Source organism: Pelophylax lessonae, assembly GCF_965119305.1.
Source record: "Pelophylax lessonae genome assembly, chromosome: 9".
Taxonomy (NCBI): domain Eukaryota; kingdom Metazoa; phylum Chordata; class Amphibia; order Anura; family Ranidae; genus Pelophylax; species Pelophylax lessonae.
Genome location: NC_138776.1, coordinates 134,026,875 through 134,042,197, shown reverse-complemented (window position 1 = coordinate 134,042,197; position 15,323 = coordinate 134,026,875). Strand labels below are relative to the sequence as shown.

The window sequence follows — 15,323 nt, the reverse complement described above, 5'->3', positions numbered from 1 at the left end:
AGAACCTGCAGTACATGCAAAGTGCCCCTTTAACCTTGGCTGGTCCTGTGTGTATCACATCTCCTCCTGGCCTGATGTCCTGCATGACTTCTCTAGCCTATATCTTCTGCTGCACGTTCTGCTATTAACACCTGCTGGCACTCGTGTTCCTCCTGTGCCTTTGGCACCATCTTTTAGACCTTCCGTTGTGCCTGGGCTGGAGATACAAAAGAAGCCAACCTCGTCAATTCAGTTTCCTACCAGATATGTGACACATATTGGTCCAATAAATTGTGGAATCGTGTCTTGACCGCTCATAACTAAGGAATCCTACTATCTGGTAAGCAGCTTATGGTATAAGTTGGTGCAAGAGAGTGTGACTGGCTGTACTACACATCACATTTGTTGGAAATTGGATTTTCACCATTGTTTTTCACTTTTATGGACTTTGATTACTTTTACTACCATTTTATATATTTATTTGTACTTTTCACTGTTTGCACTGTTTTATACAGCAATATATATGCAACATAAGCCTTCAATAGCAGTGTGGCTGTTTTTCTTGTTTCCAAGCTTGTTTTACCCATTTGTTTTACAGGTATTATTTTATGGTAAATAATTTCCATGAGCTGCTACTGTATTACGCTATGTAGGGCTCCTTTCTTTTTACTATGGCCACTGTTTAACATGGTTGTTACCGAATCCTTTTGAGAAGCAGAGGAGCATGGTGGTGGGCTTCATTGCCATTTTGTTGCAATAAATTGGGGTAGCATGTCTTGACCTTCTATAACTAGTTGTGTTAGGCAACACAAGCCTTCAATAGTTGCATTGATTTATAATTTATTGGTTGTCTTTTTAAAGCAATAATGCAAAACTTTTTGTTTGCTACTACTTGTACAGTGATGTTACAAAGTTTGCTTCATAAAAGCTGTATTTCTTTCCTATCGTGAAACAAAGCATGTATGTTACCCTGACCTTTTGAGGGAAACATAATTTTGAGGGAATTGTATTAAGGGAAAAACATTCACTATATGGGAGGTTGGTGGATTTGGTGGAAGGAGAAAAGGGATGAGAAAAACTGAGAATTTTATTTTTCAGAAATTCTGACAAAAATCAGGAGACAGGGGAAATTTTGCCATTTTGGCAAAATTATTTGGAGTCAATAGGAATCATGAAATATAGATGTTTTTGCTATGGTTTTGTAGGGTGCAGTGGTTATTAAATGTCTCAACTCAAATACCTTCCAACTATTCTGGTGGTATACTTGTGTCAAAATTCTGCTCCTCATTAGCCTCATTACCATACATTTTTTCACATAATGAAAAAGACCAACCATGAAAAAAACTGACATAACAAATTTAAAGCAACATTACACAAATAATGATGAAATACAGATACAAAGGAAAAAACTAATTTAAAGAACACTAATTGAAAAAAAAAAAAAATATATATATATATATATAGGTACTACCTCCCCTCCCCCCTTAAACCCACCCTCCAAATATAAAAAAAATCACCTAAGCAACTCAGGGAGTGACATTGAGAGTTTCCATGTCAGCCAAATTTTGCTGACTGTAAAATCTGTAAATTATTAGCGAAATCAAATTAATCAAAACCTCTCTTCTCTACTGGGGACATAACAGCAAATGTCACAGCACAGTAATTACAATACACATGTGGGATAAACAACCAATACTGGACTGCACCATGCATTGCACTCTTGGTGGTATGGGGTACACATACAAACAAGCTTGCAGGATACCTTTCTTGTTAACCTCAAATGTGTTTGCAATCGCCGCTTGGGAACATTGGAACTGGACTGTTGATGACTGGAAAAATGTAGTTTGGTCCAGTGAATCCCAGCTGCAAAAGCACAACTATAATGGTAGATTCAGGGGTTGGCATAATGCCTTTGAGATTAACTTGAGCATCCATAGAAAGGGGCATCCACCCATCAGCCTTGGGCAACTGCATATGCACTGCATTATCACCAGCAACTGGATGCTACAGGACCCATTTGTTTTCACTGCAATAACATGTGATTGTCAGGGCCAATGATAGCCCAACATGGTACTAAACAGGAGCTTCTATTTTGTGGCCACTGTATAAATATTTGTTAGTAAGTGTTAAGTGATTTCATTCTCCGGGTAAATAGTAGCACAGACTTCTCGGATAGGATGTGGAGTTCTGGAAAAAAAAAAAAAAAAAGAAATAAACACACTTTTAGGATTTAATAGCAATTTCACACCCTCAGTGCCATGCAATTGCTAAATCTCTCTTGGGTAAATATCCATTTTCCAAAATGTGGTATCTGAAATTAATCTAAACTGCTTGGCTATCCTTGGCAGCATTATTTGCAACATATTCATAAATACACCGTGCGTGCGGACAGGAAATTAAATAAACATACAATTTTATAGAGGGTATTGAGAAAATATTGGTGATTTTACATCTCCTGGAGTCATAGAATATAAAATATGACTCACATCAGAGAAATTATAGAATGAGCCAATGTGTAAACACAGAGACTGATGACTTTTCCACTTAGACAGAGCACAGCAGGAATCTGCTGCCTTACTGACCATTTCTCATAGCCGAGAATTTATATTCCATCCAGCAGTTCTCTGTGTTGCAGTCCCAAGAAAATACAAAAAAATTATTTTTCTTTAGAACACAAAACTGTTTTATAAAGAAGAATGATTAATTATTGTAAAATATTAATCAATAATTAAAATCAAGACCTTCTATGTTGTACCTATTAAATATCACACAAAGAAAATGAGATAAGTCATATATTATGCATAAGGCTTTCCCCCAGAGAACATGACTGTCTGTAGAATGAAAAGGAAGCAACACGGTTTGTACGCTCTTTCTTCCTTGACTGTGAAACTCACCAGTTCTAAATTAACCTCTGCTCGCTTAAGAAACTCTTCCTATTATGACCCAACCCAGAGATTCTACTATAGGGACAATTCAGTATCAATGGCTATAAAGGGAAGGGAGTTAAATCAAAAGGAGAAAAGTGGCAACAAAAGTGAAAGAAGGGCGAAAAGTTTTATTTCTTCAATCGTCATCCCTATTGTCAAATATTTGGCTACGATGCTACCTAGAAGTACTGTATGTGTTTGTGCAAGCTCCAGGAACTCACTGGGGACTAAAAGCCTTTGCCAGACTTTCAAACAGTTTTTGCATGTCCACAGAAGTCCATGGGAATGTAAAACCTATTTAAAGCAGGTCAGATGCAGATCAGAAGGAGGTTCATTGACAGGTCAAAAGTGAAGTAGTGAAGCTGAATTTCTGAATTTTTCTCTCATTTAGGGGCCTTAGATTCCTTTAACCTTTGTGTGTATAGTGCATACAGGTGAAAATACAATGCCTTTGTAATGTGTTTGTTTAAGAGTAAAATAAAGTTAGTTTTCTTTTAGTCGGGATGCTAAGTTGAGAGCTGTGGATGGGGTGAACTGTGGACAGGGGTGCAGAAGTGAAATGTAGAAGTGGGCAAAGACATGATATGGGGGGTGTAAAGGTGAGCTGTGAATAGGGATGCAAAGGTTATCTGTGGACAGGGACACAAAGGTTATTTGTAGACGGGGACGCATAGGTGAGTTGTGGATGGGGACGCAAAAGTGATTTGTGGACAGGGACACAAGGGTGAGCTGAGGATGGGGACTCAATGGTGAGTGTAGGATGGGAACACAAAGGTCAGCTTTGGACGGGGATGCAAAAGTGAGCTGTGAATGGAAACGCAAAGGTGAGCTGTGGACAAGGATGGAAAGGTGAGCTGTGGACGTGGATGCAAATGTGAGCGTTGGACGGGGATGAAAGCTGAGCTGTGGATGGGAACATAGAGGTGATTTGTGGATGGATACACAAGGGTGACCTGAGGATGCAAAGGTGAGCAGAGGATGGGGACACAAAGGTGAGCTGTGCACGGGGGCGCAAGGGTGAGCTGAGGTTGTGGACAGGGACGCAAAGGTGAACCTGTGGACGGGGACGCAAAGGTAATTTGTGTACGGGGGCACAAGGGTGAGCTGAGAATGAGGACGTAAAAGTGAGCTGTGGACTGTGACTCAAATATAAGCTGAGGACAAGGACGCAAAGGTAATTTGTTAATGAGGAGCAAATGTGAGCTGAGCATGAGGACGAAGAGGTGAGCTGTGGACGAGGATGCAAAGGTGAACTGGGAATGAGGACGCAAAGGTGAGCTGTGGATGAGGACTTAGAGGTGAACTGTGGATGGGGACGCAAAGACGTTCTGTGGATGGTGATGCAAAAGTGAGCTGAGGACGGGGACACAAAGATGATTTGTGGACAGGGATGCAAAAGTGAACTGTGGAAGGGGACACAAAGGTGAGCTGTGGACAAGGATGGAAAGTTGAGCTGTGGACAGGGATGCAAAAGTGAGCTGTGACCGAGGACACAAAGGTGAGTTGGGGATGAGGACCCAAAGGTGAGCTGTCGATGAGGACGCAGAGGTGAACTGTGGACAGTGACGCAAAGGTAATTTGTGTACGGGGACACAAGGGTGAGCTGAGAATGGGGACGCAAAAGTGAGCTGTGGACTAGGACTCGAGAATAAGCTAAAGGACTGGGACGCAAAGGTGATTTGTGAATGAGGACACAGATGTGAGCTGAGGATGAGGATGGAGAGGTGGCCTGGGAATGAGTATGCAAAGGTGAGCTGTGGACGAGGACATAGGGGTGAACATTGGATGGGGACCCAAAGGTGTTTTGTGGACGGGGATGCAAAAGTGAGCTGAGGACAGGGACGCAAAGATGATTTGTGGACTAGAATGCAAAGGTGAGCTGTGGAAGGGGATGCAAAAGTGAGCTGTGGACGGGGATACAAAAGTGAGCTGTGGACGGGGACGCAAAGGTGAGCCATGGACAAGGATGGAAAGTTTAGCTGTGGACATGGATGCAAACGATAGCTGTAGACAGGGACAAAAGGTGAGCTGAGGACAGGGACACAAAGTTGATTTACCCAAAGGTAAACTGTGGAAGGGAATGCAAAGGTAAGCTGAGGACAGGGATGCAGAGGTGAGCTTTGAACGCAAAGGTGAGTTGAGGATGGGGACGGAAAAAGGTCAGTTGGGAATGAAGACACAAAGATGAGTTGGGGGTGAGGACCCAAAGGGGAGCTGTGGATGAGGACGCAGAGGTGAACTGTGGATGAGGATGCAGAGGTGAACTGTGGACGGTGACGTAAAGGTCATTTGTGTATGGGGACACAAGGGTGAGATGAGAATAGGGACACAAAAGTGAGCTGTGGACTGGGACTCAAGGATAAGCTGAGGACAGGGATGCAAAGGTGATTTTTGAATGAGGACTCAAATGTGAGGTGAGGATGGGGAAAGAGTGGTGAGCTGTGGACGAGGATGAAAAGGTCAGCTGGGGATGAGGACATGGAGGCGATCTGTGCATGGGGACGCAAAGGTGTTTTGTGGACGGGGATGCAAAAGTGAGCTGGGGACAGGGACGCAAAGATGATTTGTGGACTAGGACGTAAAGGTGAGCTGTGGATGCAAAAGTGAGCTGTGGACGGGTACACAAAGGTGAGCTGTGGACAAGGATGCAAAGGCAAGCTAAGGACAGGGATGCAGAGGTGAGCTGTGAACGAGGACGCAAAGGTGAGTTGGGGATGAAGACCCAAAGGTGAGCTGTGGATGAGGACGCAGAGGTGAACTGTGGATGGGGATGCAAAGGTGAGCTGAGAACCCAGCGCTGAGTACCAAGAGGTGAGGCATGGACAGAGGACACAAGGAAGGTCTGTAGACAAGGGGAACAGAGGAGAGCTGTAGACAGCAGGTGCAGAGGTAATGTGTGGTGGGGAGGGTGTGCAGAGATGAGCTGTAAATGGGTGGCTACTTTTGGGATGTTGCTTAAAGAAGTTCCTCAACTCCAAATATGCTCATCCATGTCTTTATGGACCTTGCTTTTTGAATTGGTGCGCAGTCATATTGGAACAGGAAGGGGCCACCCCCAAACTGTTACCACAAAGTTGGGAGCATGAACTGCCTTGGCCAAATGTCTTGGTATGCTGAGTTCCCTTCACTGGAACTAAGCCCAACCCCTGAAAAACAACCCCATACCATAATCCCCCCTCCACCACATGATTTGGACCAGTGCACAAAGCAAAGTCCATAAAGATGTGTATGAGCGAGTTTGGGGTGGAGGAAATTGACTGGCCTAACCTCAACCCAATAGAACACTTTTGGGATGAATTAGAGTGGAAAATGTGAGCCAGGCCTTCTTGTCCAACATTAGTGCCTGACCTCACAAATTCGCCTCTGGAAGAATGGTCAAACATTCCCATAGACACACTCCTAAACCTTGGACAGCCTTCCTAGAAGAGTTGAAGTTGTTATAGCTGCAAAGGGTGTGCCAACTCAATATTGAACCCAAGGGACTAAGACTGGGATTCCATTAAAGTTCATGTGCGTGAAAAGGCAGGAGTGCCAATACTTTTGACAATATAGTGTGTGTGTGTGTGTTTGTATATATATATATATATATATATATATACACATTTTTTTCCCAACGAGGTGGAGTTACCATTTAAGTCTCATCGCCTGAAACCAAAGCATCTTCTTATATTCCCTGTCCTATCCCTACCTCTCCTTAAAGTGAATAACAAACTATGCTACAATATAGTGCATTTGTTTTTTATTAGAATTCACTGCATTGTTGCAGTGTGCATGATCAAACTTGATCTCTCCCCTTGGCAAACTAAGTCTTTATCACTTGTATTATCCATTATTCAGGCACAAGCAAGGAATATACAGTATATGACATATTCACGAAGTAGCTGTATATAGTTTTTATGTCTAATAGAAAACTTGAGTTCTCAGATGATGCAGACACAGATTATGTGACTATAACAGCGGAGATTATTTGAAGAATATGAAATGCAGCACTGAAATAGCAGCCCTGAAATTGGAGGCATAATCTCTGAGAATCAGAAATGTGCCTAAAAATCCTGAGCCTTGGGGCCAAATTCTGACAGTTCCCAGGCATGGCTGTTGTTTAATTATAGAAGCTGTTAATTAGAGTAGCAAAATCTCTGTCTGTCCTGGCTGCACCCTGTACAGTGAAGAACCAATTCCATCATTGCCTTGGGCGGGTTGAGGAATATGTCTTCAAAGGAGTTTTACAAGTGAATAAACATAAATAGGTAAGACACAAACACAAATACGTTATGTATTCTGTTGTGGAAACCAATCTTCCCCACATTTAGCAAGTACAGATTGCTTAGCTGTGTCTGTGTCAGATGCATGGCCATATGGCACGGCTTTACCCTTAAGAAATATTCTTCTAAATCTGCTATCTGATGTTTATGCATTTCTTCTGTAAAATAATTCTAATCAGCATTTCTGTGGGAAAAGCTCTTTCATAATAAGGTTATGGTGGCCATATATAAAATTAGGCTAGGTGCATGGGGTCACCTTTTTATAGCACCCCCCTCAATTACCATTTGGAATATTGCCACATGGGAAATGGTTTAAATGTCTATATCTATATTATTATAGTAGTTATTCTAGTACTAAGTGTGAGCTGTCTTCAAAGCTGCTAACATAAGCTGGTGATCTGTAACCATACCATATGTAGAATCTTGGATAGCAATTATTAGGATATTTTCAAAATAATATACTATATAACCAAATGTATTGGGCTGTCTGCCTTTACAGGCACATGAACTTTAATGGAATCTCAGTCTTAGTCCGTAGGGTTCAATATTGAGTTGGCCCACCCTTTGCACCTGTAACAGCTTCAATTCTTCTGGGATGGCTGTCCACAAGGTTTAGGAGTGTGTCTATGGGAATGTTTGACCATTCTTCCAGAAACGCATTTGTGAGGTCAGGCACTGATGTTGGAGAGGAGGCCTGGTTCGCAGTCTGCGCTCTAATTCATCCCAAAGGTGTTCTATCGGGTTGAGGTCAGGACCCTCTGCAGGCCAGTCAAGTTCCTCCCCCCGATATTCGCTCATCCATGTCTCTATGGACCTTGCTTTGTTCACTGGTCCAAATCATTTGGTGAAGGGGGGATTATGGAGTGGGGTTGTTTTTCAGGGGTTGTGCTTTGGCCCCTTAGCTCCAGTGAAGGGAACTTTACAAGGCGTCAGCATGCCAAGACATTTTGGACAAATCCATGCTCCCAACGTTGTGGGAACAGTTTGGGGATGACCCTTACTGTTTCAACATGACTGCACACCAGTGCACAAACAAGGTCCAAAATTACATGGATGAGCAAGTTTGGGGGGAGGAACTTGACTGGCCTGCACAGAGTCCTGATCTCAACCCAACAGAACAACTTTGGGATGAATTACAACGGAGACTGGGAGCAAGGCCTTCTAGACCAACATCAGTGTCTGACCTCACAAATGCACTTCTGGAAGAATGGTCAAACATTTCCATAGACACACTCCTAAACCTTGTGGACAGCCTTCCTAGAAGAGTTGAAGCTGCTAGAGCGGCAAAGAGTGGGCCAACTTAATATTCAGCCCTACGGACTTGGTCCACACCTATGCATTTTTTAGTACGTTTTAAGTTTTGCAGAAACACACTACAGTCCATTTACCATGGTTTCCTATGGGTCACGCACATCTGTGCATTTTATTAAAGGGGCCAGGGACTTTTTTCTTTTTGTTTTGTTTCCATGGACTTCAATGGATCAAAAATGTGTATTGAAAAATGCAAAATGCACCTGGAATATGCAAACTGAAACCTGCAAAGGTGTGAACCAGGCCTAACTGGGATTCCATTAAAGTTCATGTGTATGTAAAGGCAGATGTCTTAATACTTTTGTTAACATAGTGTATCTATAACTTAGAAAATCTTGTGTAAACAATTCTATCTAACAGTTTTCTTCTGTCTTCAGTCTTTTTCTGATTACGTTCTTTGAGCCTATAAGCCTTTGATACATATTGAACATTTGTTGAATACAATCAGAAGAATACGTATGGGGTGGAAAAAGTTTCACATAAATGCACACAAAATGTCAGCTGAGACCTCATAAGAATCCAAAATGAGAGCACCATTTATGAAACTGAACGAGCCTGCTTTATATAACAGCTTTCTTTGTAAAAAGATTTTATACAGACAACTGTTTCCTATTAATTTGTTGATTCATTGTGCTTATGAAACAAGTAGATGATCCTTGTGTTTGAGATCCTCCTCCTCTTTCAGAGGTAAAACAAATTAAAAAACGAAAAGAGGATAATACACAGAATTGAATCCAAAGCTCCAATTCATTAGCCAGAGCACTTAACCCTGTAAGCAATTTCTGTTCAAACACTGTAAATGGTTTTTATATTTCAGAAGCCAAAGACGTCATAAAATAAACACATAAAGTTGTTTTTCGAAACCTCTCCAACAATAAATACCCATCGCTTGTAAAAGACAAGACTCTTCAAGGTTTTTGTGTAGGCATATTCCTATATGTTCTTTACCCAGGCCCAGAATGGCTGTTTTGACACTGGGGTGTCTTGAAAGGTTTGTGCGCAGTTTTTTTTATTTTATTTTGGAGAGTTTCTACTGGTAAACATTACTAAAGTCTTATGATAATCTGCTTTGCTAGCTCCAGTTCTAACTTAAACTTGAAAACCCCTTTGTCATTCGCAGACTCTTAAAATTTTCTATGATTTTGATTTTTTTTTTAAAAATTGCCAACCTACAGTGCCTTAAAATTTTCCACATTTTGTCATGTTACAACCAAAAACGTAAATGTATTTTATTGGGATTTTATATGATAGACCAACACAAAGTGGCACGAAAATTATAAATGGTTTTCAAATATTTTTACAAATAAATATCTGAAAAGTGTGGCGCGCATTTGTATTCAGCCCCCCTGAGTCAATACTTAGAACCCCCTTTCGTTGCAATTAAAGCTGCAAGTCTTTTGGGTATATCTCCACCAGCTTTTCACATCTAGAGAGGAACATTTTTGCCCATTCTTCATTGCAAAATAGCTCAAGCTCTGTCAGATTGGATGGAGAGCAATTTTCAAGTCTTGCCACAGATTCTCAATTGGATTTAGGTCTGGACTTTGACTGGGTCATTCTAACACAGAAATATGCTTTGATCTAAACCATTCCATTGTAGCTTTGGCTGTATGTTTAGCATTGTTGTCCTGCTGGAAGGTGAACCTCTACCCCAGTCTTAAGTCTTTTGCAGACTCTAACAGGTTTTCTTTTAAGATTTGCCTTTATTTGGCTCCATCGATCATCCCATCAGTTCTGACCAGCTTCCCTGTCCTTGCTGAAGAAAAGCATCCCCACAACATGATGATGTCAGCACTATGTTTCACGGTGGGGATATTGTGCTCAGGGTGATGTGCAGTGCTAGTTTTCCGCCACACAAAGCATTTTGCTTTTAGGCCAAAAAGTTTAGTTTTGGTCTCATCTGATCAGAGCACCTTCTTCCACATGTTTGCTGTGTCCCCCACATGGCTTTTCGAAAACTGAAAACAGGACTCCTTATGGCTTTCTTTCAGCAATGGCTTTCTTCTTGACACTCTTCCATTAAGGCCAGATTTGGGGACTGCAGGACTAATAGCTGTCCTGTGGACAGATTCTCCCACCTGAGCTGTGGATCTCTGCAGCTCCTCCAGAGTTACCATGAGCCTCTTGGCTGCTTCTCTGATTATTGCTCTTCTTCCCGGCTTGTCAGTTTAGGTGGACAGCCATGTCTTGGTAGGTTTGCAGTTGTGTCATACTCTTTTCATTTTCAGATGATGAATTGAACAGTGCTCTGTGAGATGTTCAAAGCTTGGGATATATTTTTTTCATAACCTTACCTAGCTTCTAAACTAAACTTCTCCACGACTTTATCCCTCACCTGTCTGGTGTGTTTCTTGGCCTTCATGATGGTGTTTGTTCACGTAGGTTCTCTAACAAACCTCTGAGGGCTTCAAAGAACAGCTGAGATTAAGTTACACACAGGTGGACTCTATTTACTAATTAGGTGACTTCTGAAGGCAATAGGTTTCACTAGATTTTAGTTAGGGGTATCAGAGTAAAGGGGGATGAATACAAATGCATGCCACACTTTTCAGATATTTATTTATGTTAAAAACCATTTATCATTTTCCTTCCACTTAACAATCATATGCTACTTTGTGTTGATCTATCACATAAAATCCCAATAAAATACATTTACCTTTTTGGTTGTAACATGAAAATGTGGAAAATTTCAAGGGGTATGAATACTTTTTTGAGGCACTGTATGCAGTCAGTAGAGAATCCCAAATGTGAAACAGAAAGTTTTCCCAATCAGATATGTATTGTGCATGCATAGGGCTGGATTTATATCTCTGATATAAATCCAGCCCTATGTCTGCCTGTCAGATTTACACATAATCCCAGTACAGACCTGGCAGTGAAAGGAAAAAAACTCATACTGATGGGCACCTCTCTAGGAGGAACGCCTGTAGGCATGTGTCTACAGTGCCTGTGGGAAAATCTGGCCCTGTGCATACAATAGTAAAACAGAAAACTTCAAATACATGTAAAATATGTTTCCTCGCTTCCATAATGTTGACATGGTTCTGTAGCCAAAATTGTTTGTTAGAATTGCTACCACTTTATAATGTTATTTCCTTTTTTTTTTATGTATAAGACTATTGTAATCCTGTAATATTAAAAGTTTGCTTTCTTTTATATACCGGTGAATCTCAAAAAATTAGAATATCATCTAAAAATGTATTTATTTCAGTATTTCAATTCAAAAAGTGAAACTCATATATTTTATATAGTTGTGTTACACACACAGTGATATATTTCAAGCATTTCTGTCTTTTAATTTTGATAATTATGGCTTACAGCTAGTGAAAACCCAAAATTCAGTATCTCAGAAAACTAGATTTTTACATAAGACCAATAAAAAAAAAAAAAGGATTTTTAATACAGAAATGTTGGCTTACTGAAAAGTATGTCCATGTACAGTATAGTATGTACTCAATACTTGGTTGGGGCTCCTTTTGCATGAAATACTGGATCAATGCGGTGTGGCATTAAGGTGATCAGCCTGTGGTATAGATGAGGTGTTATGGAAGCCCAGGTTGCTTTCATAGCGGCCTTCAGCTCGTCTGAATTGTTGGGTCTGGTGTCTCATTTTCCTCTTTACAATACCCCACAGATTCTCTATGGGGTTTAGGTCAGGTGAGTGTGCTGGCCAATCAAGCACAGTGGTACCATGATCATTAAACCAGGTATTGGTACTTTTGGCAGTGTGGGCAGGTGCCAAGTCCTGCTGGAAAATGAAATCAGCATCTCCATAAAGCTGGTCAGCAGAGGGAAGCATGACGTGCGCTATAATTTCCTGGTAGAGGGCTGCTCTGACTTTGACTTGAAAAAAAAAAAAAACAGCGGACCAACACCAGCAGATGACATGGCTCCCCTAATAATCACTGACTGTGGAAACACTGGACCTCATGCAACTTGGACCTTGATTTTCAAATGAAATGCAACATTTTCCAGTCCATGATGATTTGGGGAGCCATGTTATCTACTCCATCTGCCATCCCTCTGCTGACCAGCTTTATGGAGATGCTGATTTCATTTTACAGCAAGACTTGGCACCGCCCACACTGCCAAATGTACCAATACCTGGTACTGCAAAAACCGCTCTTGCAGTGAAAGGGTATTGATCATGGTATCACTGTGCTTGATTGGCTAGCAAACTCACCTGACCTAAACCCCATAGAGAATCTTCAGGAGGTCTGCGGCAGTTCTCACCAGTGCCGGGATAGGCACTCATTGATGTAAGCAGTATTTATTATTGATTCATGAGACAATAAAAAACTGAATTACACTATTATACAATTTCTGTGTTCCTCATATATATGTAATCGAATTGCAGGAAGATATTAGGGTGCAAGTGTGGACGGAGCATCCATCCATTGTATAAGTGGTGGTGAGCACATATATTATCTATTTACCCACGGGCAGAAAAGGTTTCCATTTCTCATTCACAAAGGGGCAGGTGTTTTGACAGCCACTCATCTTCATCACACTATTGGACTTTTAGACATTTTTCTGTCATGTTTTCTGAATTGGACTGATCTTGTATGCACATAGCACTTTTTTTGTATCTATTGGGATAAGTTTTAGTATGCACATGAATTGTATTCACGTTATTTGGACTTTATTAACTAGACGATTTTATTTATAATTTATTGCTGGATACATGTATTTATATATTTAGTATTCACTTTTCACAGATTGCTAATGACACTCAGCTTTGATTGAGTACACAGCAAACCATCTCATATAGGTATGTGCAGGTTGCCTATTTAGCACATTGCTGCACATATCCATATATAGATACATTGTATCATCTTTGAACATTATTGGTGGTGAATTCCAGCACATACACACATTTATACAGTACCTTCTTTTACCATTAAATATTTCATGCCTTTCAGTAAGCCAACATAGCCAACATTTCTGTATTAAAAATCCTTTTTTAAAAAATTGGCCTTACGTAATATTCTAATTTTCTGAGATACTGAATTTTGGGTTCTCACCACTGAGTCACCAGCTGTAAGCCATAATCATCAAAATTAAAAGAAAGAAATGTTTGAAACATATCACTCTGTGTGCAACATATTATATAAAATATATGAGTTTCACTTTTTGAATGGAATTACTGAAAAAAAAATAACTTTCTAATTTTATGAGATGCACCAGGGAATATTCGATTGCCTCTCGGGGGATCAGGAAGGAATTTTTTTCCCCTGCTGTAGCAAATTGGATCATGCTTTGCTGGGGTTTATTTTCGCCTTCCTCTGGATCAAAAGCAGGTATAGGATTGTGTATATGGGAGTGCATGGTTGGGTTTTCAATACTGTTTTTTTTTTTTTTTGGTTGAACCGGATGGTCTTTTTTCAACCTGACTAACTATGTAACCTGTATGAACAACTCTTTTGGTAACTATATATATATTTTTTTAATATATAATAGTATTCCAGAGCTCTAGCAGTTTTGTTACTTGTAGGCTAGTGGTACTGGCTCTACATTTTTTGGTGAAACTGGTCAGTTGGTAAAAAGACAGATGAATGTGTGCTTTTCCCAAGCAAGGCATAACAACAGGTCACATTTATAGCTGAACTTGCAAAAAATCTTTCATATTCCTCAATGGCTACAAATTATATAAATGCACTCTGTGTGCACCAAATATCACCAAATATGGGGGGGGGGGGGGGGGGAAATTAAGCCTCTAAATACAATTTTTCAGGTCTCTTCAGGCCGGTCACGTGACTCCCAGCCACTCTCCTCCCCCTCCGCCCGGCTACAGCCGGAGGGGCACAGCGGTCACGTTACCTCCCCGGCTGACGTCAGAGGGAGATCTCAGCCCCTCCCACTGTAGCCTGTAGATCAGGGGTGTCAAACTCAATTTCATCGCGGGCCGCATCAGCATTATGGTTGCCCTCAAAGGGGCGGTTATATCTGTAAGATTAGATGTCCAGAGCACCCCACACCCCCTTACACCCTTACATGAGATGTCAAGAAGAGTCACCCACCCTTCCTTACATCACAATGCACCCCCTACCTTGTGATACTGCCAGGAAGAAGATGCAGGTGGATCTGGGAAGTAGTGCAGGGTCTGGAGGAGAACCAGAGTAGGGCTAGAGTCAGCTTCCAGAGTCTGCTGAATACTGAGACTAGGGGAGGCACAGACAAGGTGGCGTTGTGGCTACACAGAGAGGCGCAGGATCTGTAGGAGGAGTTCAGCCCTCCTCTCTGCTGCGGACTGCTGAAAAGGTGGGGGTGGGCAAAGACGACCCTTTCTGCAGCTGCACAGAGGATCTGGCAAAGGAGTTCTGTCCTCTCTGCTGCCGACTACTGAGACAAGATGGGGAAAGACAAGGGGGGTGCTGCACCTGCAGTAAAAGTGCAAGGGCCACATGAAATGGCCTGGGGGGGCCTTGTGTTTGACACCTGTGCTGTAGATGGCGTAGGAGAGTGGCTGGGAGTCACGTGACCAACCAGAAGATCTCTGAAAAAAAGTTGTTTAGAGATTTAGTTTTCAAAAACACTTACACAGTGTGTTATGGCTGAATAAAAGAGGGGCTGGCAGTGAACTTTTTTAAAGGTTACAAAAACTTTAAGCACTCTTTAGCAGTATATCAACCTTTCTTTTGCATTTTCCCCATGCTGGTTAGGTGCCAGTGTAACCTGTGGGTAGCGGGACCCATATTTTACACTGCACTAATTGGCCCAATGCTGTCACTAAGTCAACCACATGTTTCAGTTCATTCCTTTAGCTCATGGTACTGAATAGAGGAAGGGATGAGCGCAGGAAAGTCAAGTTTATACTGGGAATAGGGGGGCCGGCAGATCAAAG

The 15,323-nt window shown here is 41.5% G+C and overlaps 1 protein-coding gene across 3 annotated transcripts in view; it reads right to left on the bottom strand.

Annotated features, from left to right (window-relative positions):
* Window positions 1-15,323, bottom strand: part of LRRTM3 (leucine rich repeat transmembrane neuronal 3) — a 159,554-nt gene that overhangs the window by 43,680 nt on the left and 100,551 nt on the right. For 2 of the 3 annotated variants that reach the window (XR_014225715.1, XM_082267659.1), the window contains exon 3: window positions 1,796-2,166. The exons of the other annotated variant lie outside the window; for it this stretch is intronic. Coding sequence is in view for 1 of the 2 variants with exons in the window: in XM_082267659.1 (XP_082123785.1) it covers window positions 2,116-2,166 (51 nt within the window). In the remaining variant the exon portion in view is untranslated. Of the gene's footprint in view, window positions 1-1,795; window positions 2,167-15,323 lie in introns of those variants that run through there. 3 annotated transcript variants of the gene reach the window in all.